The 22189-nt window shown below is 53.4% G+C and overlaps 6 protein-coding genes across 6 annotated transcripts; 3 read left to right on the top strand and 3 right to left on the bottom strand.

The window, feature by feature from the left end:
* Positions 1-111: 111 nt before the first annotated feature.
* On the top strand, positions 112-4647 carry A1O3_06254 (uncharacterized protein; the record flags this gene model as incomplete). The annotated part of the gene is made up of 1 exon (XM_007736374.1): positions 112-4647. The coding sequence occupies one exon, from the start codon at positions 112-114 to the stop codon at positions 4645-4647; it is 4536 nt and encodes a 1511-aa protein (XP_007734564.1).
* A 1534-nt stretch (positions 4648-6181) lies between these two features.
* Positions 6182-7513, top strand: A1O3_06253 (uncharacterized protein; the record flags this gene model as incomplete). Its single annotated transcript, XM_007736373.1, has 1 exon — positions 6182-7513. One exon carries the CDS (start codon positions 6182-6184, stop codon positions 7511-7513), a length of 1332 nt encoding a protein of 443 aa, XP_007734563.1.
* A 1651-nt stretch (positions 7514-9164) lies between these two features.
* On the bottom strand, positions 9165-13096 carry A1O3_06252 (uncharacterized protein; the record flags this gene model as incomplete). Its single annotated transcript, XM_007736372.1, has 5 exons — positions 9165-9655; positions 9710-9805; positions 9855-12869; positions 12925-12955; positions 13007-13096. 5 exons carry the CDS (start codon positions 13094-13096, stop codon positions 9165-9167), a joined length of 3723 nt encoding a protein of 1240 aa, XP_007734562.1.
* Positions 13097-15476: 2380 nt separating this feature from the next.
* A1O3_06251 (uncharacterized protein) lies at positions 15477-18320 on the bottom strand (the record flags this gene model as incomplete). Its single annotated transcript, XM_007736371.1, has 1 exon — positions 15477-18320. The coding sequence occupies one exon, from the start codon at positions 18318-18320 to the stop codon at positions 15477-15479; it is 2844 nt and encodes a 947-aa protein (XP_007734561.1).
* A 1050-nt stretch (positions 18321-19370) lies between these two features.
* Positions 19371-20195, top strand: A1O3_06250 (uncharacterized protein; the record flags this gene model as incomplete). The annotated part of the gene is made up of 1 exon (XM_007736370.1): positions 19371-20195. The coding sequence occupies one exon, from the start codon at positions 19371-19373 to the stop codon at positions 20193-20195; it is 825 nt and encodes a 274-aa protein (XP_007734560.1).
* Positions 20196-20760: 565 nt separating this feature from the next.
* Positions 20761-21856, bottom strand: A1O3_06249 (large subunit ribosomal protein LP0; the record flags this gene model as incomplete). The annotated part of the gene is made up of 4 exons (XM_007736369.1): positions 20761-20783; positions 20837-21514; positions 21566-21680; positions 21743-21856. The coding sequence occupies 4 exons, from the start codon at positions 21854-21856 to the stop codon at positions 20761-20763; spliced, it is 930 nt and encodes a 309-aa protein (XP_007734559.1).
* Positions 21857-22189: the final 333 nt, after the last annotated feature.

Below are 22189 nucleotides of genomic sequence, written 5' to 3'. Positions count from 1 at the left end.
GAAGCTGGGGTCCGTTGTATCTCTACAGGCCCGTCCATCCACGATGCGCGTGCGGTCTCCTTATTCTTAGCCGTCAGAAGATGATGCCCTCTACCACCAGGTCTTCGCACGATGAACCAGCAACCACTCTACACCGGGCCCCGACAGCAGCCCCAAGTCACCAATGGCAGCCGAGAGGGCTCTTTCGGCAGACACGATGCCAGGCAGCCAGCACCGCTGGAAAACAACCAATCCCTCGCCGCGCGTTTCGAAGATGAGAAGAGGCGCATCATCGAGAGCTGTTTCCACAAGCGGGACCCTGATGGAATGCAGCTCGAATCCTATATCACCCATGTCAAAGTCACCGAAGATGCCTCTTACCCGTCGTCGCCTCCTCCTCCGGAGTCTCCTCCAGTCAACAAGAAACCCAGAGTCATTCTTGTCGCAGTTCGAAGGTCGGGCAAGGTTAGAGTCCATAAAGCCCGCGAAAACCCGAACGGCACCTTCTCGATTGGCAAGACATGGAGTCTCGACGAACTGATCGCCATTACTTCATACTCGGGGATGGTTCCGGCGACGCCGCAGCAACAGACGGAGAAACAATGGGCGTCCAACACCGGGTTCATAGTCACGTTGGGGAAGCCATATTTCTGGTCTGCAGACACCGCTAAAGAGAAGGATTTCTTCATTGCAAGCCTCATCAAGATATATCGGAAATACACAGGTGGAAGGATACCGGAGCTCATCGGCTTCGGACCGCATGAGGTCGCACAGCTTACTGGCAGTCAGTCGTCTCACAGCACTCAAAATCAACATACTGCCTTATCACCGATTATTCCGTCTGATCGGGGGCATCATCCCCCTCCTCCGCCGGCTATTCCAGCGCTGAGTGCCAACCGGCCACAGTCTCCATACAGTACAGGCCAAGCACCTCCCAGCAGGGACGGCAGCGCCATCGATCCACACGAGAGAGAACGTGGTCTCCGCCCTCAGGGTTATAATACGGCCTCAACCGATGGCCCGCCGGTTCGAAATGAAAATCGTCCCCCGGGAAGGCCAGATCGCGATCAACGTGTACCTGAACCGCCTCGTGCTCAGCCTTATGGCACCACACATTTCCGGCGAGACGATGGTCGAATGCCGTCCCTCTCTGACAGTCTGCATCCGAATAGCTCAAGACCATCTATCAGTCCTAAGACTTCGCAGACGTCTCTTCAGCGCTCCGAGGCATCTCTCGAACCAGCACCTCTTAGACCTAATGGCCTTGGAACTGCAAAGCTCTCCGGTCCCGACTATCTAGGGAAAAGGCTGGTACCAACACCAGGCCAGGAAGCAGCACGCAACGCTGGTGAGAACGAGTCCTTCAACAATAGGAGGCCAAGTCCTGCTGTCAACGATCGTAAGGCTCCAGAGCCCGTTCCCAGCATTCCAGCACAGGATTCCCAGCCGTCACCCGAACGTAAAAAGCCGCCTCCAACAGTAGCAGATCCCCAACCCGACCACCCCGGGCCCCCAAGTCCGGACAACAGTGCATTTGTGACTCCATTAGGGACACCCAGTGGTCTCCAGGAGGAAGAGCAGCCCAAAAAGGACGCCGGGTACTTTTCCAGTCAGAAATCCCAACCAGACTCCGAACCTAATAGCGCTGCGTTACCCAAGAACGCAATCAGTGAGCCCGTTGCATCAGAATCTACGCACCACAAGATAACCAACGAAGCAATAACAGCAGAGCCAACCGAAGTAGCAGTGCCTCCCAAGGTCGAGGAAGAACATCGACCGGGTTTGGGTCCCATGATCAAGAAAAAATCGGAAAAGGATATTGCCAACCGATTCCGGAGAGCCGCACTTGCCGCAACAGCGTTCCAACCTCGTCAAGGTGGCGCAGCTGCTCGGTTGAAAGCAATGCAAGAACGGCAGTCAAATGAGCCCGATGGCATTACGAGCGTGGTTCCGGCGCCCTTATTGAGAGGTATGAGCACTGATAGCACAAGGAGCGGGACTCCCGATCTACCAAACCCAAGCAACGAGAAGAGTCAAGCTGTTCCCAAACCTGCGCAGAGTGAACCAGTCCCGAAAATCCAACTCGAGCGGGCTGCGACCTCAGATACCGGGGCACTTGCTGTGACACCTGCTGCTGTGAAGTCCGCTGATGTGACGCCCGCCGCTGCGACACCCTCAACCGTACCTACGCCGGCCAAGCCAGATGCGTCTAGGCAGGAAAGAGCAGAATCTCCAGACAAAGCACGGTCGCGTTCTCCTCAGAGGAGGCGGCGGCAAAAGTTGGAGGCAGAAGTGGAAAAGCATTGCGCGATTCTGGGGATCGATCCACGTATCCTGGACGGCCGTGGGGCTGATTTCAATGAACTCCTCACCGAGTTTGGATGGGAGGGAAGGCTTCCGAGCCAGCAGAAGGTGGAAGATTTTGAGACAGACATTCGCCGGGAAATTGGACGTGCCCAAGCAAGTGGGTGGCTGGGTCACCTTGAGCAGCAAGAAAGCAAGGTGCAAGAACTTGCGATGGCCTTTGACAACGCCATTGCAGAATGTGAAGAGCTTGACGGCCTACTAACTCTCTACGCTCACGAATTGGATACCCTGCATGACGACATTGAATACATCGAGGCCCAGGGTCAAGGGTTACAGGTGCAGACGGCAAATCAGAAGTTGCTTCATTCGGAGCTACAGAACTTGCTGAAAACATTGACGATATCGTCGGGAGACCTGCGACCTCTCCACGCTGCATCTATCGATAGCCTGGATGGGGTGCAGGCCATCGAAAGGTCACTGTCGCTGCTCTACGGGGCAATGCTAACCATCGATCCTGACATTCGTCACAATAAAGCCCGTCAAGAGGCGGCTTCGGCAGGCGGAACAGTGGTTCCGGTTTACGCCGACAAGACCATCGCCCAAATGCGGGCAGTGCAACAGAGGAAAGACGAGTACAAACACGAGAGCGCGATATTTATCAACAGGTTTAACCAACATATGAAAGCAATGTTTCAGATGGCCGAGCAACGGACCAGTGAGGAAAATACCGGTAGCATATCGTCGGGAACAACCATCACCCTTAATCTCCGGGCCGTCACCGTCTCACGCCAGGATCTTTGGGTTTACCATGTTTTGATGCTTTTCGTGCGAGAAGTCAACCCGTACGAATGGCAGACCTTGATCAAGAACTACGAGATTACCGTCAAAACCATTTTTCAAGAGCAGTTCCGCGACTTCAGCATGAATCTTAGAAGGACGGCCAGAAAGGCGACGGGGGAGGAACAAGAGATCCTATTCACACATCAAGAAAAGGAGAAGGTGGAAGAGTCACTGACTTCGGCAGCCCGCAAACTCACCGTGAGACGGGCTAAAACGTCGAAAACTAGCACCCTGAGACAGTCGATGGGCGACAAGCGGGAGGGCAAGCCAGAGGCGTGGGTGGTGTTCGATAAAGCCCTCGAGCAGCAAGCAACAGCCATCTCGGAGGAGCAAAACTTTATTGTGCACTTCTTCCACATCGAGTCCCAGTCCAGCGCGGATTTTGCCGAGGTGGTCCAATCTCAACCGCCTGCACAACGCAAGGTGCCCGATTTGCAGGTCAAGCAGTCTCACGAGCCGGACCGAGGAATGGCCAAGATTGTCCAGGAAAGCACCGAGGGAATCTACGGCTTCTGGGTTAAGGACCTTCAATCGCTGGTGGACTGGGTGCTCCGGACGGACCAGTTGCAGGGGGTCGGCATCTTGGTGTCTCTCGAGCAGTGCCTGGCCAGATACGAAGAGACCAATCAAGAGTTCATCACCCGGACGGTGAGGGTGGTGCATGAGCGCGTGATCGGTCTTTTCCACAAGTTCGTCGAAGAGCAGGTCAAGGCCATTGAGGAAACCAAGGTCAAGGTGAAGAAAAGGAAGGGGCTCATATCATTCATGCGAGTCTTCCCCGACTTCAGCGCGGCTGTGGAGGAGATGGTGCCTCAGCAGGAGTTTGCTCATCAAGACTCGCTGGAGGTGCGCTTTGTCGTCAATGACGCGTACACCAAGCTTCTCAAAGCCATGTGGGATTCGCTGAGTTTCATCGCCAAAGACAACCCTGCAAGCTCGAGCGGCGCGGTGCATTCGGCCACCCCGGCCAACGGAGACCCCGAGGACAAAGAAGCGCTGAACTACCATATCCTACTGATTGAAAACATGAATTACTTTGCGGAAGAGGTCAAGACTCAGCACAATGTCGTTCTGGAGGAGTGGTCTGAGCGAGCCTCTCGCGACCAGTTGATGCATCTGGCACAGTATACCGACGCGGTGATCCGACGGCCGCTGGGTAAATGGCTCGATTTCCTAGAGAGTACGGAAGCGTTGATGAAATCCACCGACTCGTATGCGGCCATTGCCAACCGACCTAGCCATTCTCGAAGTTCGGCCAAGAAGATGCTCGCGACGTACGACTCGAAGGAAGTCAGAAAGGGCATTGAGACACTGAAGAGACGGATCGAGAAGCATTTCACCGACGCGGACGATCCGAGCAGTTCGAGCAGCAAGGCTTTGATCGGCAGGGTTTTTGACGAGTGTTCGACACGGTACACGCATGCATACGATCGCATGAAGCTGGTGATTGATCGAGTGTATGATTCGAATCTGGAGATTGATTGGCGCAAGGAGGATGCTGCAGCCATGTTTAGGAGATGAACAAGATGAATAAGATGAACGACCTCCTGGGGGACGGATGGATGTCTACAGCCAGCCAGCGAAGATGATGCCATCATAGAGGTTGGTTTGGCCGAGTCCGTTGGCTCCTGAGCCGGCTTGAATTTGGTCGGGGGTTTGAATAGCTGCCTTATATAGGGACCAGCATGCTTGCGTCCATGAACAGAATTGCGTCTTGTTGTTTGACATTGACATTGACATTGACATGGCTCGGCTGTCCGTATTGAAGAAAGTTCAGTTCTATGTACCTTGTTTCTTCTGCAGGGAGGCTCTATATATCTTATATCCTCTGCAGGGAGGCACCCAGGAGGGGTAGGGGTGTCTGTGTAGCTGATTTGAGGATTCGAGGATATGAGGATTCGACGATGCATGATCTCGGAGATACGATCGACTTGATTTGACGTGCATTAGGCATTCAAGTTGTAAGCTGCCATCTACCTAGGCACCCACTGCCACCTTTAGGCTAAGTCGTTGCCCTCTCGGTCGAAGCCTGAATTACGAGCGAGATGGTCGGAGATAGTGCACTGAAGGTCGGTCTCTCGCTCACACACACACACTCTCTCTCTCTCTTCTCCTTTCTGGCTCTCTCTTTCCGGCTCTTCTCTCTACTATATAAATATTCTTGGTTCTCTCCCCCTCAACCAGAAACTCGGAGTGGCCAACCTTGTCCTTTGTCCTTTTGAATGCCAGATCTCGCATCCTACCTTACATACTAGCGGTGCCCAGGCCTTAGGAACCCTCGGCCCCGGTCCCCCTAAGCCCCCCGAAGACCTGGAGTTGTCTGATTGATAAGATACAGTCCTCCGTGCACAACTTCCACTTCCCCTTCCACTGTCAACTGCCAATCTGATTACAGTATCTTACTCACCCACTTCCACTTCCACTTCCACGTTGATCTGATTACATATCCCACTCACGCACTTGCAACATAATTATCCACTGTACAGAGTACAGAGTACAGACGGAGTATAGATTCCGATCTGATTATTCCTTCTGCCCAGGACAGGACAGGCTTTCGAGGTCCTACGCAACGCAGCGAGGAGAGCTGCAGCCAAAAGGAGAAGGAGAAGAGCAGTTCACTGCATGCCGGCCAGGCTGCAGCGTAAACGACGTATTGATTGTGTGCGCTAGGCGTTCTCGTTCTCGTTCTCGTTCATTGCGACATATATTGCGACGCATCACGTTGGTCTATTGCGACACATCATAGGACGAACAGTCTAGAGAGCAGCAACACATCATATACAGTCTAGGCAACGACACATCACATACAGTCTAGAGCAACAACCACAGGACGAACGCCACCACCACAATCACACCCACCACCACCACCACACCACCACACCCACTGAGACGACCGCCCCAGCCCAGCGCAAGACCACTAGGTCGGCCCACGACTCACTGCCCAGCGGGAGACCACGAACTCAAGTCACGTCAAGTCAACGGGACGGCAACACGAACTCAAGTCACGTCAAGCCAACGGGACGAGACAGACCAGACCAGACCAGACCGACTAGCCATGTCGCTCCTCCGCGGCGTCAAAGCCCTGATCTCACACTCCGGGTCCTCAGAGACACCGAACGCTAGACACCCACGCTTCAAGACAGCCAAGACCGAAACCGACCTGTTCCCGGCCACGCAGCCCGAGATTGACGGCGACGAGTGTCTGCACGACTGCACGAGCTGCACGACGCACTACCCGGCGCGGTTTTCCATCGACACGGGCGACCGGCTGTACGGCCACGTCAAGGGCTGGAACACCCATCTGGTCGTGGGCACGGGCAAGACCGACTGGGTGCGCGACGTGACGGACGAAAAGGGTTCGGTCATGCAGGCCGTGGGCAAGGCCGGGCTGGACCGCCGGAATGGCAAGCTGATGCTCAGTGCGAGTAATTTGCCGCCAAATCACAGCCACGGCCACGCTGGCTACGATGACGATGGTGTCGAGCCCGGCACCAGTGATTGTTTGTTGTTGCCTGCCTGGGTCGTGGTCGAGAGGGTCGCGCCTAGTAAGGTCGAGGGGTTGCTGAGAGAGGTGGTCGAGACGAGTGTCACGAACACCACTCCCCTCTCCACAAGAACCGTGGTGGTCAATGGACATGGACATGGACATGGCAATGGCAATGGGAATGGGAATCCACACGGCCCTACAGGTCAAACGGGAGAAAAGGTGCAGAATCCTACAGATCAAACGGGAGAAAAAGTGCAGAATTCTACAAATCAAACGGGAGAAAAAGTGCAGAATGACCATAATGCTGCTAGTAATGGTGGTGACGGCACGCCCACGCCCGACGTGTCGACGCTGCAGATACATGACAGAAACAAACAGCAAGACCAAGACCAAGACCAAGACCAAGACCGCACCGATTCCCTCGAACCGCGAACCCTCCCGCCTTCGGTCTCTTCGTCCTTCAAGATCCGGCCAATCCCCCACGACTACCTCATTCTGATGTGCAGCCACAAGACCCGCGACGCCCGCTGCGGCCAGTCCGCCCCGCTGTTACGCAAAGAGTTCGAACGCATCCTCCGTCCCCTGGGCCTGTACCGTGACATGCACGACGACCGGCCCGGCGGCGTGGGCATCTATTTCATCAACCATGTCGGCGGTCACAAGTATAGCGCCAACGTCATGATTTACCGACGCGAAGGGCACAAGAGGGACAACTCGGACGAAGATATCGATGGGGCGCCCTTGGCCAAAGAGGCCGTGCAGTTGATTTGGTTGGCACGCGTCCGGCCCGAAGACTGTGAGAATATTGTTCGCTACACCGTCTTGCAGGGCAAAGTGGTCAAGCCGCAGAGGCAGTTGAGAGGCGGGTTCGATCGGGAGAAGGGGCTGACCAGCTGGTGAGCAGTCATGAGCTTCAAGAGGGTTCGAACTGGGTGAAAATAGATGAGTGGCTCATTCGGACTGGGTGAAAATAGACGAGTAACTTATTCGGACTGGGAATCATAGACAAAGGCGTCCATTTGCATTTGCATTGTGCATCCTGCCTGCAGAAAGATTAGATGTAAGGTGCATATTACGCCTCTCACGAGACAGTAGACAGTGGAATGATGCATGGCGATAGATGCAGTTTCACATTCACAACCGAGATTCCAGAGCATCCGAACAACCTACTGAGTGGTGTCAACATCCACATCCACAAGCAGGGTCCCGTTTTGTAGATTTTTTTCTAGATTTTTCTTCTTTTGGGGGCACAGGTTAACAAGTTAACAATTTGGAAGTGGAATGAAAATGGAAGTGGAAATAGAAGTGAGGTGGAAATGAAAGGGAAATGTAGACAATAGTCTTGGTTTTGCCCGGTGATCATTCCTCGACGAGGATCACACCACGCCTGGGAATAAGACGTCTCCCTACACACCTTACGGCCCGCCGAACTGCAAACCCCGTTCGAGGCCAGAGGCCTGTCTCAAGGTGAGTTCAAGGCGGACCGGCTCGGCCCCCTGAGAGGACTGAACGGAAAGGTCTCGGGTTGCTCTCGGTTCTGTCGACTGGGATGCAAGACATTAATGGAGGCGCATATAATATCTCCACGCGATGAGTCGAAGACGCCGCGACAATCGACCTACCACTCCAAAAGAGGAGGAAGGGATCGTCGTGACACAGAACTGTTGGATAAGAAACAAAAAAGAAAAGGAAAAGAGAAGGTTTCAACTGGCCTCGCCAGTTGAAGTAGGAAAAAAGATCTTTCCATGCCAAGGAATATAGGTCACATGACTGTCGGTGCTTCGGATCTACGTACTCCGTAGTAGTGAGTAGTGCTGGCCCTGAAGTGCCAAATATCTCTATTACAATGTACTAGTACCAGTACGGGGATACCTAGTGCCTGGTGCCTACCTACTCGGTGCCTACAGCTTCGGAGATTACATAATTCCTTAATCGCCCTATTTTGAAACCAACGTCTGGCCTGTTCTTCCCCGTAGCAGACCAAGACAAAACAAAACAAATTCACGATCCTTGGTGTACATAACAATTCCCGCATGCCATCTGGCCACCAAGTCGTAGTCATGTGCAGTGTCTAGACGAAGCTCTCAAGGGTGGCAGAAACACTGCAGCTTCACGCCCCCTTAAGGTAGTCATTGACTTACGGGCGTTAACCATTCTCATCAACAACAGCACGCCTAGTTCGTCCTGCAAATCAAAACCAACCTGACAGGTCTCTTATGTCGTGAGAGTGGATTCGAGGAGAGTGGTTCTCATCCTTATCTAAACTGATTATTCCTATCCAAATCCACACAAAATCGGACCATAACAACAGTGACACGACTTCAACCCTCAACCCTCAGCCCTTCACCATAATCAGTCAGTCGATGAACAAGGCGCAATAGCGCATGTCGATTGGGTCTCACAAGCAAAATTCCATCCGTCCTTTTCCAGCTCCTCAAGACGCCAGGCTGAATCAAGTAGTGCCCCAAGTAACCACATTCGATGGCTCGATTCCCCTATTCGACCGGTCCAAACTCCATATTCAATGCTCGAGAGAAATATCGCTTTCCCTTCACGTCCCAAAGATTCTTTCACTGTTCTCCACCATCCACATGACGGTCTCGTTTTTCGTCTTCGTGTCACTCAACTCGCGGTTGATGTTCTCGGATCTCATGATGGTGGGTGCGAAGACGACGGCGATATTCATACTGGTCATGAGATTGACCTTCTCCTGCTGGACGACACGTGCCAAGTGTTGCATGAGATAAGCCAGCGTCTCGAAGTGGACTCGAGGCAGGTCCTCCAGTGCTCGTTCCATAGCATCGATTCTCTCTTCTCTTTCCGCAATGGTGGTCGTATCAAGAAGTTTGTCGTAGACGTCGTACGTGATGAGGGGCACCGGTAGCCGTCTGAAATACTGTTTCAATCCGGAAGTGACGGCGTGAATATCGAGGTCAGGGTCGGATATGTCGAAATCTTTGGAAGGGTTTTCGAACCACTCCTTGACTTGCAGGACTTGTGAGTTGCCACCTGATTTGCGGTAGATGCCTTCCACGTCCATGCCTGAATATTTGTCAGCACAAAATATGCCTTCTGGAGAACATAACAAATTCTTACCTCGCGCCTCCACTTCCTCGACGCATCGCCTCACGATCGCCGGCACAGAAGTTTTCTCGAACTCGGCCCGTTGTTCAAGATCAGACCCATACAATTCTGCCAGGAAGGTTAGTCGTGACATGGATAAAGATAAAGAAGTACGTACGTGTAGCTGCATCGACCAGTAAAGAAGGAGTGCTTGTGTTGGCTTGGGTTGCGTAAAGGCCGTTGGGCTTGGTCGTAGGTTTCTGGTTGCCGAAGAACCCAAATCCGCTTTGCTTCACGGGCTCCGGATTCGACTTGGACATGGTCGAGTACTCCTGACCCACGGGCGCAGACCCGTATGCTCCTGTTTCGGCAAACTGGAGATCCCGACTATATGTTTGCTGGGTCGAGGAGAACGCGCCCTTCAAGCCCTTTGTGACTCCCTTGGCGACCTTTTGACCTCGTCTCCAGTCAAATTTCTTGGGTTGGCCCTTGCGAATGTTCACCATCTGGGGCCCTTGGAGCACAGTAACCGGCTCGGCCTCGCTTGCCTGGAGGGTGGTTGCCGATTCAATGTTAGTCAAGTCAGTTGACATGTTGCGCACCTCTCTCGAATCAAACGACACATTCGATTTCTCCTTGTGATGGGAATAGATTCCAAGTCCATTGACGGCCGCTTTGGGGGTTTCAGCTTGGACCCCTGAATTGGCCTTGTATAACCCTTGAATCTGGTGCACCAGTTGATTGTTGAGCTCGGCCAGTTGTGCGTTCTTGGAAGAGAGCTGCTCAAATTCCATGAAACTCTTATCCTTCATTTGAGTCAGGTTTGCGATTTCGTCAACCAAGTCGTTCCGCCTCTGGATCGATTCTTCGATCTGAGGCGCGAATGAGTTCTTTAATTTTTCCAGTGACTCGGCGAACTCGCGCAGGACGGTACTCCTCATCTTGGAGACATCAAATGGCTCCCCGCTACGTTTGGCGACAGTCAAATGTTCAGTCAATACCTCCAGCTCGCGGACCACAATCGCCTTTTGCGTGTCAAGTACGATAATGGTCGATCTTTTCTCCTTGAGTTCCGAATTGACTTGCTTGATGTCGGCGGCCGAATCCAATTGTGCTTCTAGCTCCGTGATTCTCTTCTCTCGCTCAATGGTCTTTTGCCGCTCGCGTCGTAGCTCATTCTTGAACCAGGCAAGCTCGTCGCGGTTCTCCGGTGATACACTACTTGGACTGCTGATTTCTTGACCAATCGACGCGGTCGCCACTGCTGGAGATCGTGGCCAACGATCCCGTGACAGTCGCCCAGTCTTGTCGCTGTAACTGCGACCATGGCGGACAGAATTTGAGACTCGTTTGAGGAAAGATTCGTGCGCGTTTAATTCGTCACCGCCCATTATTCGAGCCATATCCTCATCCATAGTAAACTCACCGCCAGTGGAGTATCTGGGAAGCCCCAAAGCTTTCTGCCCTTCGAGATATCGCTGATTCTCCGAATGCATCGTGCTGAACGATTCATTTCTTGATCTTGAATGATCAGCGGGAGGTAGGGGTGGCGCGCGGGGGTCGACGAAGGATTCGTTACCTGCCTTGCCGGCACTTGGGAGGTCTATCTGGTTCAGGGAATCGTCGGCGGTGTCGAAAATGCTTCTGGAGCTGGGAGACCCAATAGGCCCAGATATGATCTTTCCGCCGTTTGCTCTGGCGAGATCGGTAGATAGGCCTGATGGCGTCGATCCTGAGGTTGTGCCATTGACGGCGCTGCTGAAACTAGATGGGATGTTTGCTGAAGAGTTCAGGTCTTTCCTTGGTATTGTTTGCGCTCGTTTTGTGCTTTCCAAAGAATCGCCGCGCTTTGGCAGAGTCTGCAGAAGCGATGTCGCCGGTAGCTGCGCAGGCTGAGGCGAGCCGCCGGTGCCGCTGTGAGGACTCGAGTCCCTGGAAAGGCGGGGCGTTGAATAGCCTCGATCTGACGGTGAGCCTACGTCTGACACGTGTGTCTTTGTATTGGCAGCCTGATCCACGGAGTCTCCAGGGGTGTCCGTCCGAGGAGTTGAAGCTTCTGACCGGGAGTTGGAGGTAGACACAGTCCGCCGTTTTGGTCTAGGCGCGTCTTGCAATCGGAACTTTTCGCCCGAGGATGCATCGCTTGTTTGGGCAACCTGGGACAAGCGGGGCGACTCTTCCGGCTTTGAAGAACGCTCGACAGGCACGTATGGGGATGCGTTGACAGAGCTAGTTCGACTCGCGGTGCCTCCAGATCGGCTCCGCTCGACCATGTCTCGAGAGGGTTGCCGCCCCTTCTCCTGGTACGCAATGTGAGGACTTGATGTGCTGGATTTGGAGGACCCCAGCTGTGCCAAGGGGGGAGTTGGCCTGCTTGAGAAGTAGTCTTTGGGTTTTTCTTCGACTTGACGTGGGGTCGCTTGGCTTGAGACGCTGGGGGACTGAGTGGAAGGCTGAGGTGTAGGGTCAAAAGCGAGTGGGATCAAGAATTCCTCACCGCCTCCAGATAGATCGGAGCGCTGCGACATCATCGAATGCCTGTTGTTCCGGAATGTCGTCGAGGGGAGCGTGAGCATATCTAGAAACAAATTGTGGTCAGTATTCGGGCGCCGACCACGTCCGCAGACCGGTTGCTTACCACGGGGAGGGTTTTGTTCCGAAGATGAAGGTCTTGAATCAACATCTCGCTGCAACTCGCTGATGGTCTTTGCCACAGAAGGTACATCAGCTGGCACTTCCACATAACCCTCTGGGTACGGCGAGTGGCTTTCGGGCAGGTAGGCCGTTTTTCTGGCTTCTGGAGGCGGGATCGCAGGCAAGGATTTATCCAGTTGGGCACTGTTGTGTGCGGAGAGCTTGGAGCGCTGAGTGGTATTTTTGGCGGTTCTCTTGCGCCTTCGGGCCATCAGTGCTTCGTGGCAGTCCATACAAAAGATCCCTTGAGATGTGCGCGCGTATCTCAGGTTTTCGATCTTTCTCTTGCAATTCCGACATTTGAAACAGTTGGCACAAAACGCCTGATCGCCTGTGAGGATTGCGAGATCCTCGATCTTGCTGCCGCAGCTACTGCAGCTGTACGTGCAATTGTTGCAGATTAGCGAGCCGTCACCCAGTAGGAGGAGGTTCGCGTCGGAATCTAAGGCAGTACCGCAGGTGTTGCAGCGGAAACAGTCGATATGCCATCTGTTACCAGCTTTTGTGTCGGTCAGTGATTGCACACATATGGCGAGGGAGGGAAGGAAAAGTACCTAGTTCGAAGGCTTTGCCTTCTTCCAGAATCTTGACAACCCCGTTAGCACCCGTCTAAACAAGTCAGCGTCGTTGACCAACCTGTCCACACCCTTTACAAGGGAAGGGAATGTCATCCGGATCCATGGGCGACTCCGGAAACGGTACGGGAGACTCCATCGCGGTGGCCATGATGTCGATTTGTGTCGTGTTCTCAACAACGGGCCAGCCCGGTCGACATATGGCGGATCAGAGTGGTAGTCAATCCAGTGTCGAAGAACTAATCCACCAGATATACCTGGTGCAAGTTCATGAAGAATTTTGTTTTCTGTACAGCTCTCTCAGACAGGCTCAACAGATGTACATTGCATAGTATGGTGACCCCGCTCTTCTCCCTGTTGGCTGACCGCCTGTCCTGTACGCAGTCGTGGGCACTACCCAAGCACGATGTGGTGACAACGGCAATCAACGCTGCTGCTTAGGAGGTGGGAGGCTCGTTGGTAGATGACCGATTAAGCAATCGGCGACCCAAGATGGTATGATCCAGAAAAAGGACAGTGTCGCTGGCTGGTGCGTGACTGAGAATCAAAAACAAGACAAACAAATCAAAAGATCGTGGGTGTCAGCTCGTGCGGGCGCAGAGTCAGCAGGTCAGGCAAGACAGCGACAGTGAGGGCGCGTCGAGGTGCAGTGCAGGTCGTGCAGGTAGGTGTGACGTGCGGTGTGCTGAGCAGAGTTCAAGGCGAGGGAGGAGGATGGAGACGCATCTGCATCGAGATCGAAAACGAGCGAGAGGTATTGTGTTCGCTATAGGCCAGGGTGTTTCAAGAAGTCGGTTGGTTGTGCTGGCCCTCGATGAGAATCTGCGTCAACGGCTGCATTCGTGTAGTGTAGTGTGCGATTGCTCGATTATGCAGGACTCGGAGGAGGCAGCGGTGGCAGCGCTGGAGACAAACCAGGCAACGCAGGCCAAAGCCGAGCCGGCCAGGGCTGGACGGGGGCGGAGGGCAGTCTGACGGGCACGCTACCACTGACAGGTTCACAACCTCCAGGTCTCCCGTTGGCTCCCCTATTAGGTGGCCGTTAAGTGCCTACAAGTGGGAAATCCCTAGGCGCTTCAGGCTTAGCGCAGCACCCGAGGGGCCTGCTCTGAGTGCTCTCTACTCCGTAAGGGTGCAAAGGAGGCACATCAGCGAGGCCGACGATAGCACTAGAAGAAAGCTAACAGAGCATTGTGTGCACGCCCCAGCGGGCAACCGACGAATCCATCCATCAGGATTTCTTCAGCCACCGCGCGGTCTCTCAGCGTGCTCGTCCACTAAACTCTTGTCAACCTAGTGACACCCTGATCGCCTCAAAAGATGGAGAGGACTGAAGAAGAAAGAACAGCTTCAGGGGTTGGGTGTTGTCGCGACTCGTGAGAGACCCGACCCGCCTACATCAGTCTGCCATCTCGTTCTGCCATCTCATCTCGTTGTGATTTGAGCAGACTGCGACTACTGCAGTTGTGGTACTATGTCCGTACCTACGGACCAGGTGGGCAGCTGTATTTCGATCGCTGTACATACCCCGTAGTCAGGCCCAGACCAGAGTAACGGTATATTCCAGGAGCATGCCAGACTCAACCAGAACACCGTCGCATCACGCATCGGATCTATTAATTACCAGAGTACTCCGTAGTCCTCCTCGTTGACGGACGTGTTGACTGCCGTGTCACCACACTCACACGCTGCTCTTCTGTCACTCCCTTCTGTCTCCACGTGGCGACACCATCAGCACCAGCACAGCATCAAGGGAAGAAGAGGTTGTAGATTAGTCCAGGCCACCTGCAGAACGTCGTTTCACTTGGCCTTCCGATCATCACGCGTCCTAGTACCAACGTCCAATCGAATCCAATTCGGCTCTGGTTCGAGGCCGGATCTCATTTGCAGCTGACTGGAGTCTGCTGGAGTCTGCTGGTCTCCTCCTCGCGGTGCCTCCTCGTCGCTTAGACCTGCATTTTGACATCAGCCCATTCTGCCATGCGAAAACTCTTTGCAGTCGACAGATACATAATCATATGTAGGTAGGTATGAATACGGAGTTTGTTTTTCTGCTGTCAGGGGGTTGGCAGTCGCCTGCCAGTATGTGGCTGTGCCTCGTCACCGTCTTGACAGTATCCGTACAGCAGTAATATCATCTATGAGGACCGCCAGTTAGGTAGGGAGGGGACTACTATTGCTAGTAATTACTAGTAGTAGTGTCATTCTGGTTCTCTATCACCAACCGTTGGATTTGTCGTCCCCTGCAATCTGCGCTTAGAGGATTGCACCGGCGACACCACCCTCTGAAACACATCTCGCCCCACCATCGTGATCACGCCTGGGCCTTGATTACGCAACACCGCTCTTACGTCTCTCCCATTCATGAACCATCAACAGGGTGGGAGTGAGTACGGAGTACGGAGTACGCTGTACGGGCACAGCACAATCTTCAGAACTCTAGAGGGAACTTTAGGAGCGGAGCGAAGAATTTTAAAGGTGTTTGGCTGTAATAATACTAACAATAGGGTGACTGGCCCGTCATCACTGAATCATAAGGATACCGACGATTGCAAGCTTCCGTATTCCATGGCCATGGCCATATCCATTTCAACGTCCAGCATATCCACATCCTGCATCTCCACGTCCTGATGTCCAGCAACAAAGTAGTTGATGAGGTTTCTGTCAGACTCGTTCCTGAAGTACTGGTAGAATCGCTTTTCTGGTTTGATCACCGCATGCAGTGCGGTGCAATAGTCTAGCACATATCGTTTGATGAGGGAGGTGTAGGTAACGAGGAGGTGTTCGGCAAATGAGCCCAGTCGGTCTTCTTGGATGGTATAGAGGGTTTGGCCGCGGCAAGCAAGGCGCTCGAGGAGGAGGCAGAGGACTCTCAATCCAAAGGCCATAATAATAGGGAGTCTGTTCGAGAAGCGGGGGCGTTCAGGCCCAAATTCCGATGCAAGACTCTGCAGACTGGTGGAAAGGACAGTGGTGGTAGACATAGGGGTAACAATAGGGTCATTCGTGGTAATGATATGTTCGATCTGTTCTAGGGTATCGAGGACTGCATCGATGGAGGGAAGAAGGTCTTCAGTGGAGGTGCATAGGACTTCAGCCGCGTTGTCAATTGCTCGCAAGGTTGCAATATAACCGGAACTGTGATTGCATCTGGCGATCAGGAGTGCTGAAAGGGTCATGCCAGGTTGCGGTTCCGGCCAGTGAGGATATTGCCGAAACAGGAGGAAGATGATGAGGAGAATAGTGTGTCGGTGGTAGGCGGGATGGCTGAGAGTCTCGAGTCTCTTTTCTCGGGGCTCGACAAGTTCATCGAGAGATGCCAGCTTGCCAATCAGCAGTTCGAACAAGTCGTTGAACTGTGTCTGGCTGGTGATCAAGACGCCCGGATGGTCTTCAATAAGCTTTCTAAGCCTGCGGTAACCGAGAGCATCGAGACTGCCATGACGGAGGTACTCCGTTGCCGTGGCAAGTGATTTCTTGGCCGACGCCGCAATACTATTGTGGCGGGGAGATCGTTTTGGTGACTGGTTGGAGGAACGATTAGGAGAACGACGCGGTGATGTGGTAGGTGATGTTCTCTTGCGAGGTCGGATAACGTAGGAGTTTTCTTTGCCTTCGGCAACATGTTGGCGACTGGAATCTTTATCAAGGGAGCGTTCAGTCGAGGGAAGAGCGGAGTGTTTTTCTTGTGGAAATGCCTTGACGGGACGGAGAGGGAGTGTTACTGGCAGAACGAGTTGTTCTGTGACTTGCTCGGCAGCCATTGTCTCCTTGCTGGACTTGGATGAAACAGAAGCTGATCCCGCCTTGTCCTCGGCGAGTACGGCAATGGGCAGGGTAGGCTTCTTGGGTGGGACGGGTGCGAGAGTAGGCGGCTCCTGATCGTCGGTGACCACATGAGTTGGACGCTCAGTCTTTTTGGTGGACTGGGTTGTTGGATGGCCAGACGACTCTTTGTACTTTGCGACGACAGGAGTCTGTTGCTGACTGCTTCTTTTGATGTTTTGCAAAATGCTGGTGACTGAAAGATCCTTGTCGTCGAGTCTGACGGCGTCATGGCGGCTTGCTGTTTTGCGATGATGAATGACAGAGGACGACAGCACGTCTTTCTCGTCAACTGTGATTGGAGTCTGACGGCCAGATGATTTGTCTGGGAGTGACTTGTCCTTGACTTCGGAGGACTTCTTGCTAGGTTCTCCGCGAGATCCAGGACGTTGTGAAGGGTTGGTCATGGGAGTGGCGACGATACGACCTCGTCTGACTGGTGCAGAGAGCAATGGACGTGCGTCGGCCTGTGAGCTTGATGCCTTCTGCTCTTTCGAAGTCTCGAGCTTGGTGTCCTTGGATACTTTGGTGGTTGTGCGAGGCTGGACAGAGATGCCTTGACGAGAGCTTCCTGCAGAGTCGCTCTGATGACCTGCATGGTGAGGTTCCGGGGCACGTTTCTCTTGTCTCTCGCCTGCAGCTTCAGCGCCGGCCTTTGGTGCAGACTTCTTGTATGTAGGGGCGTCGAGGTCTTCCATGGAGCCAAATACAAAGTCGTCTGGTTTGACAGAGGCCGGTGTGAAGCCACGGCGCTGTTGAAGGCGTTGTTTGTTTTGAGCCTTGATGGAGGCGAGAGCTGAGTCTGGACGTGGGGCTCTGGCGAGCTTCGCGGCAGTTTTGTCGGGGTTGTGAGAGTCTTCACGGAGCGCAGCTTGAGCATGAGGATTGAGACCACCCATGATCATGCGGGCACCCTGAACGTCATATGTCGCGTACTCCCAGTAGACAGCACGGCTGTTCTCGCGGACTTTGACTTGGCCGTCGGTGAGACCTTGGTAAATGGCTGTCTTGGCTGCCTCGCCATCTTTCTCCCGATCCATTTGGGTGCGATAGGACGAAAGAAGGATTCGGAGCCACTCTGGGGCATAGGTACGAGGAGGAATACGCTTGTCTCTGAACGCCGCGCAGACATGGTAGAAAAGGCGAGGGCTGTAGCCGGCATGCTTGCAAATGGTGACGATTGCGTCATTGGCGTTTTTCTGATTGACGCCTTTGGCAGAACCGCAGTGGATGATGAGCTGGGAAAGGAGCATGTCCAGCTGAGGTTGGATCTGGGACTCAAGGTGCTTTGCAATGCAACAGACGACGCGGCAGGCTTGAGCAGATAAGGTAGTACGCTCCGAAGAGGCGGCGGTGACAATGTCAGGCAAGATGGCCTTGACACGTTCGACAAAGTCTTTGGGCAAGACACTGTTGTCCTTGCGGCTGTCGAAGAATGCAGCAAGTTCGACAAGGAGGTCTTGGCGCTTTTTCCAGGTTTCTTCAGTCTCTGGAAGAGTGAACTCATACTGGAGGAAGTTGAGGATGTCAACATAGGTTCTGCCGAGCATCTTGGCTCTGAGGCCGGTGAAGGTGAAGTAGATTGCTTTTCCAGCAACGGGAATGAGTCTGTCGACTTTCTTGACTGCAGAGAGAAATGTTAGACAGATCGAAACAATAAAGCCAAGGACAGAATGATGCATACGGAAATCCATGTCAGCAACACGAGCACGAAGTGCTCTTGCAGGTGATGGATTGGGGGACAAAGAGATCAGGAGATCGGGAGGTCGGTGTCTTTGGTTTGACAGAGACGGGGGAAGCGCAGGGAGCAGAGCAGAGCAGAGCAGGGAGCAGACGAAGAGCACAATGGGAATGAGCTTTCAAGTGTTGGGTTGGGGTAGTCGATTCAGCACAATCTGTGAGAACAACTACAGTGGTGAAGAGTGTTTGGGATGTGATGAAGAAGAAGGAGAGAGAAGAAAGCGAAGAAGCGAGACCTAAGTAGACGAGGTGGCACATACCGTTTGAGTTTCTGATCAGGCGGCGAGGAGGCTGGAGGTCGTGAACGCGAACGTGAACATTGAACCGTTGGAACGTGGGACATGGAAAGTTTGTATAGAGCGAAGAGGCGACACTGATGGAGACGATGTTGTTGATACCAGATGTTTTGGAGGAGCACCCGCGAAGGCTTGGCGCCTGAGTGGACAGACGTTGGAGGGAAGCCAATCAGCACGACGCGCCTGCGGGGGGTGGTGGATTAGCTAAGCGGAGCCCGGCCTGCGGTGCTGGCGAGTGCTGGTGAATTATGGTTGGCGGCACGTGGTTGCCTTGTGCACGCATCCCAACAGCCAAATCTTATCCCTCACTCACCGCGTCCATATGGATTCACAGAAAGTCGTCGCCTGCCATACAACTTACGTCGGGTTTCCACTCTGGTTACCTCGCCTCATTGATCTGCACTGAGTGGCGTCGACACGCACAACCAACTTCTGTCTGTTACGAGTACTTCCAGCCTCTCTCTGCCTCTGGTGGACAATTCCTCCCGATCGACCAACGCGCATCAGAGTCTCACAGCCTTGCCTTATTCGGCATCACTTCACACCACAACCCACACTCGCAAGATGCCTGCGCCGATCCCTCCACGACTTCGTCACAAGCCCGTGCTTCGACTTCACTTAGATGAGGTCACTCATCCTGCCGCTCCCATTGCTTGCTCCTCTCTGGACTCGGGCCTGTTTCTGGCACGCGCCATTGAGCTTGTGATTGATCACCTGTATAAACCCTATGGCCTGCACGACATTCCCAAAGTAAGGTCTGTAACCGTAGTGCTTAGAGCTATGGGTGGCGTTGCCTACACCAGCGGATTGCCACTGGACGATCTTCACAAGGAAATCCATCTATCACTCGATTACGTGCAGATTGTGCATTCAGGGAACTCATCCCGGATTCGTCACGAATTGGCCGGCGTGATCACTCATGAAATGGTACACTGCTACCAGAATAATTGCCACGGCACTGCTCCGGGAGGCCTGATTGAAGGCATTGCAGACTTTGTCCGGCTAAAGGCCGGCCTCGCCCCACCGCATTGGAATCGGGCCCCAGAGAACAGAGGCAAAAAATGGGATGAAGGTTATCAGAAGACTGCATGGTTTTTGGAATGGCTGGAAGAACGTCATGGTCCAGGCAGCATCAGTCGCATGAACGAAAGGATGGGGAAGGGAGAGTATGTCGAGAAAAGTTTCTGGCCTGACTTGTTCGGCGAATCTGTGGAACATCTTTGGAGTAAGTACAAAGAGACTTGGGAGATGCAGGATCAAGAATCCTCTGTCCAGTCGACACGTGAGCCGAGTGCAGCGGGGTCGGAGGCTGAGATGATCAAATTGGACGAACAGGAAAAAGAGGAAGCCATGAAGGAAGAAATGAGGGCCAAAGAGTTTTTTGCATAGTGTTTATGGGAGCGCTCCTATTTGACGTCTTCACTTGTCCCCATGCCTCATTTCGTCTTGGTAGACCAGTGCCCACTGTGTGCAATGTTGAAACAAGAAGAGAGCAGATCTTTGGCCGACACTTTACCAAGTGATGATATACAGCGGATGCGGTTACAATGGGTCAGGATGCTAGGCATAATCTCGATACGCAACTATACTCAGACTGTTGACAAGAGTCAGCGTGTATTCAACAGTGTGGTCACAGGGATTCGGAGTAAAAGGAACGGCGTCAGTAAAAAATTAGAGTGTTGTTGTTGCATAGTTTTGTTCATCATAGAACAAGTTCTCGGGGTTAAAAATTGATCATCACGCCGTATTGTTTGCAAAGGAAATGGTACTGCTTACCCAGTTGTGCTCAGATTTCTCAGAGGGCTTTTCACGCGTGCTCAGGTATACCACCAAAAGTTGACGACTGGCAATCATGTCATTGCACCTATGTACCTTGTCTATTGAACTAGCTGCTGCTGCTGCTGCCACGGCGTCTGCATGTGCCAGTCCAGACATGTGCCGGAGGCTCGGGCATCTAGTCGAAAAGTCCACCGAAGCCTGATACGGATTAGCAAGCAGGTCATCAAGGCTGAAAGCCAATGTGCACTTACCCTCGTCATCACTCTCTTCCTTCTCCTCTTCCTTTTCTTCCTCCTTGGCCGCAGCTGGCGCAGCGTCGTCGCTGGCGGCAGCGGCGACAGGAGCGGCAGCGGCATAAGCCTCAGGGTTCGCAATGCGATCTTTGAGCTCATCAATGGCCTCCCAGCTGTAGTCGGTCTCGATGGCCACCGAGATGAGCTTCTTGTAGCCATTGATCAAGCTGTGGATAACAGACGGCAGAGTCGGGTAGTTGGCAGCCAGAGAAATGGTAGTGATGGTGGCAATAGCGGACGACAAGGACTTGAGCAACTGGCTCTCCTCGATATCCAACACACTCGGATCGAAGGTCTGGCCCTCCTCATAGACCTGTACAACCTTCATACCGTACGTGAAGGGAGAGATGTTCAACATGTTGAGAAGCGTAGCTTCTGAGGCACCAACTTTCGCGCCAGCCTCAACCAACTTGAGGTCGGTGGTGATTTCAATGGTACCACGGGCAATCTTGGTGGGGACACCGAGGGCCTGGAAGAAAGAGGTCTTGCCAGGTTCCATACCAGTGTTTCCCGCGGGGACGTACACATCGCCGGGAGCAACGGCGCCAGCACGAGCCGGGGCTGCGACTCGGTTGGCCAGGATCTTGTCACGAATGGTCTTCAAATCCCCGTTGGTGAAGATGAATCCAACGTTGCCTGCAACAGTCAGGATTGAATTCCTCCAAGCATCTTAACGGCAAAGCGCACCTTTGACGTGTGGGAGCAGACGCTCAAATTCCGGGTTCTCCGTCACGAATCCCTTGAGAGCTCGACGAACCATGGTGTTCTTGCCCATCAGAACCACAGCATCGCCGCGGAGCGACTGGCGGATTTCGTGCATCTGCTGCGAGGAGACATTGTCGACACCGACCTGCAATTGTTAACGAACGTCCCACTGCGGCTGTCGAGATGACTTGCAATGAAGATGGACTTGTACTCGTCGAGCAGAGTCTTCAGCTTGTCGAAGTAGACAGTCTTCGATCCGGATTTGCCCCCCATGACTTCTTAGGATGAAGTTAGGATGTTTAAGGGCAAACTGATGTGTAAGTTGGGTGTTGAGGGTGTGGTACGGTGGTGGTGGTTTGAAGTTCTGGCGAACCTGAGTCTGCCGCCTGCGATTTTGTCGGATAGGACTCGGAGTGTGCGCGGAAATCTTGGGTCTTGGCGCCAGCTATGGCGGAGCAAGGAGACATTTTGTGCAAGTGACTTTTATACTGCCGCTTCTACCATGGGAACATGGAACGGGTTTAAATTTGGCTCACTCAGAATTCAAGCCACGGTCGACTTGGTGCAGAAGACCATTCGATACGAAGCTGACTATATGGACCTCCT

The sequence above is a fragment of the Capronia epimyces genome (assembly GCF_000585565.1).
Source record: "Capronia epimyces CBS 606.96 chromosome Unknown aczIQ-supercont1.5, whole genome shotgun sequence".
Classification (NCBI taxonomy): Eukaryota; Fungi; Ascomycota; class Eurotiomycetes; order Chaetothyriales; family Herpotrichiellaceae; genus Capronia; species Capronia epimyces.
This window is presented reverse-complemented; position numbering and strand designations above follow the sequence as displayed.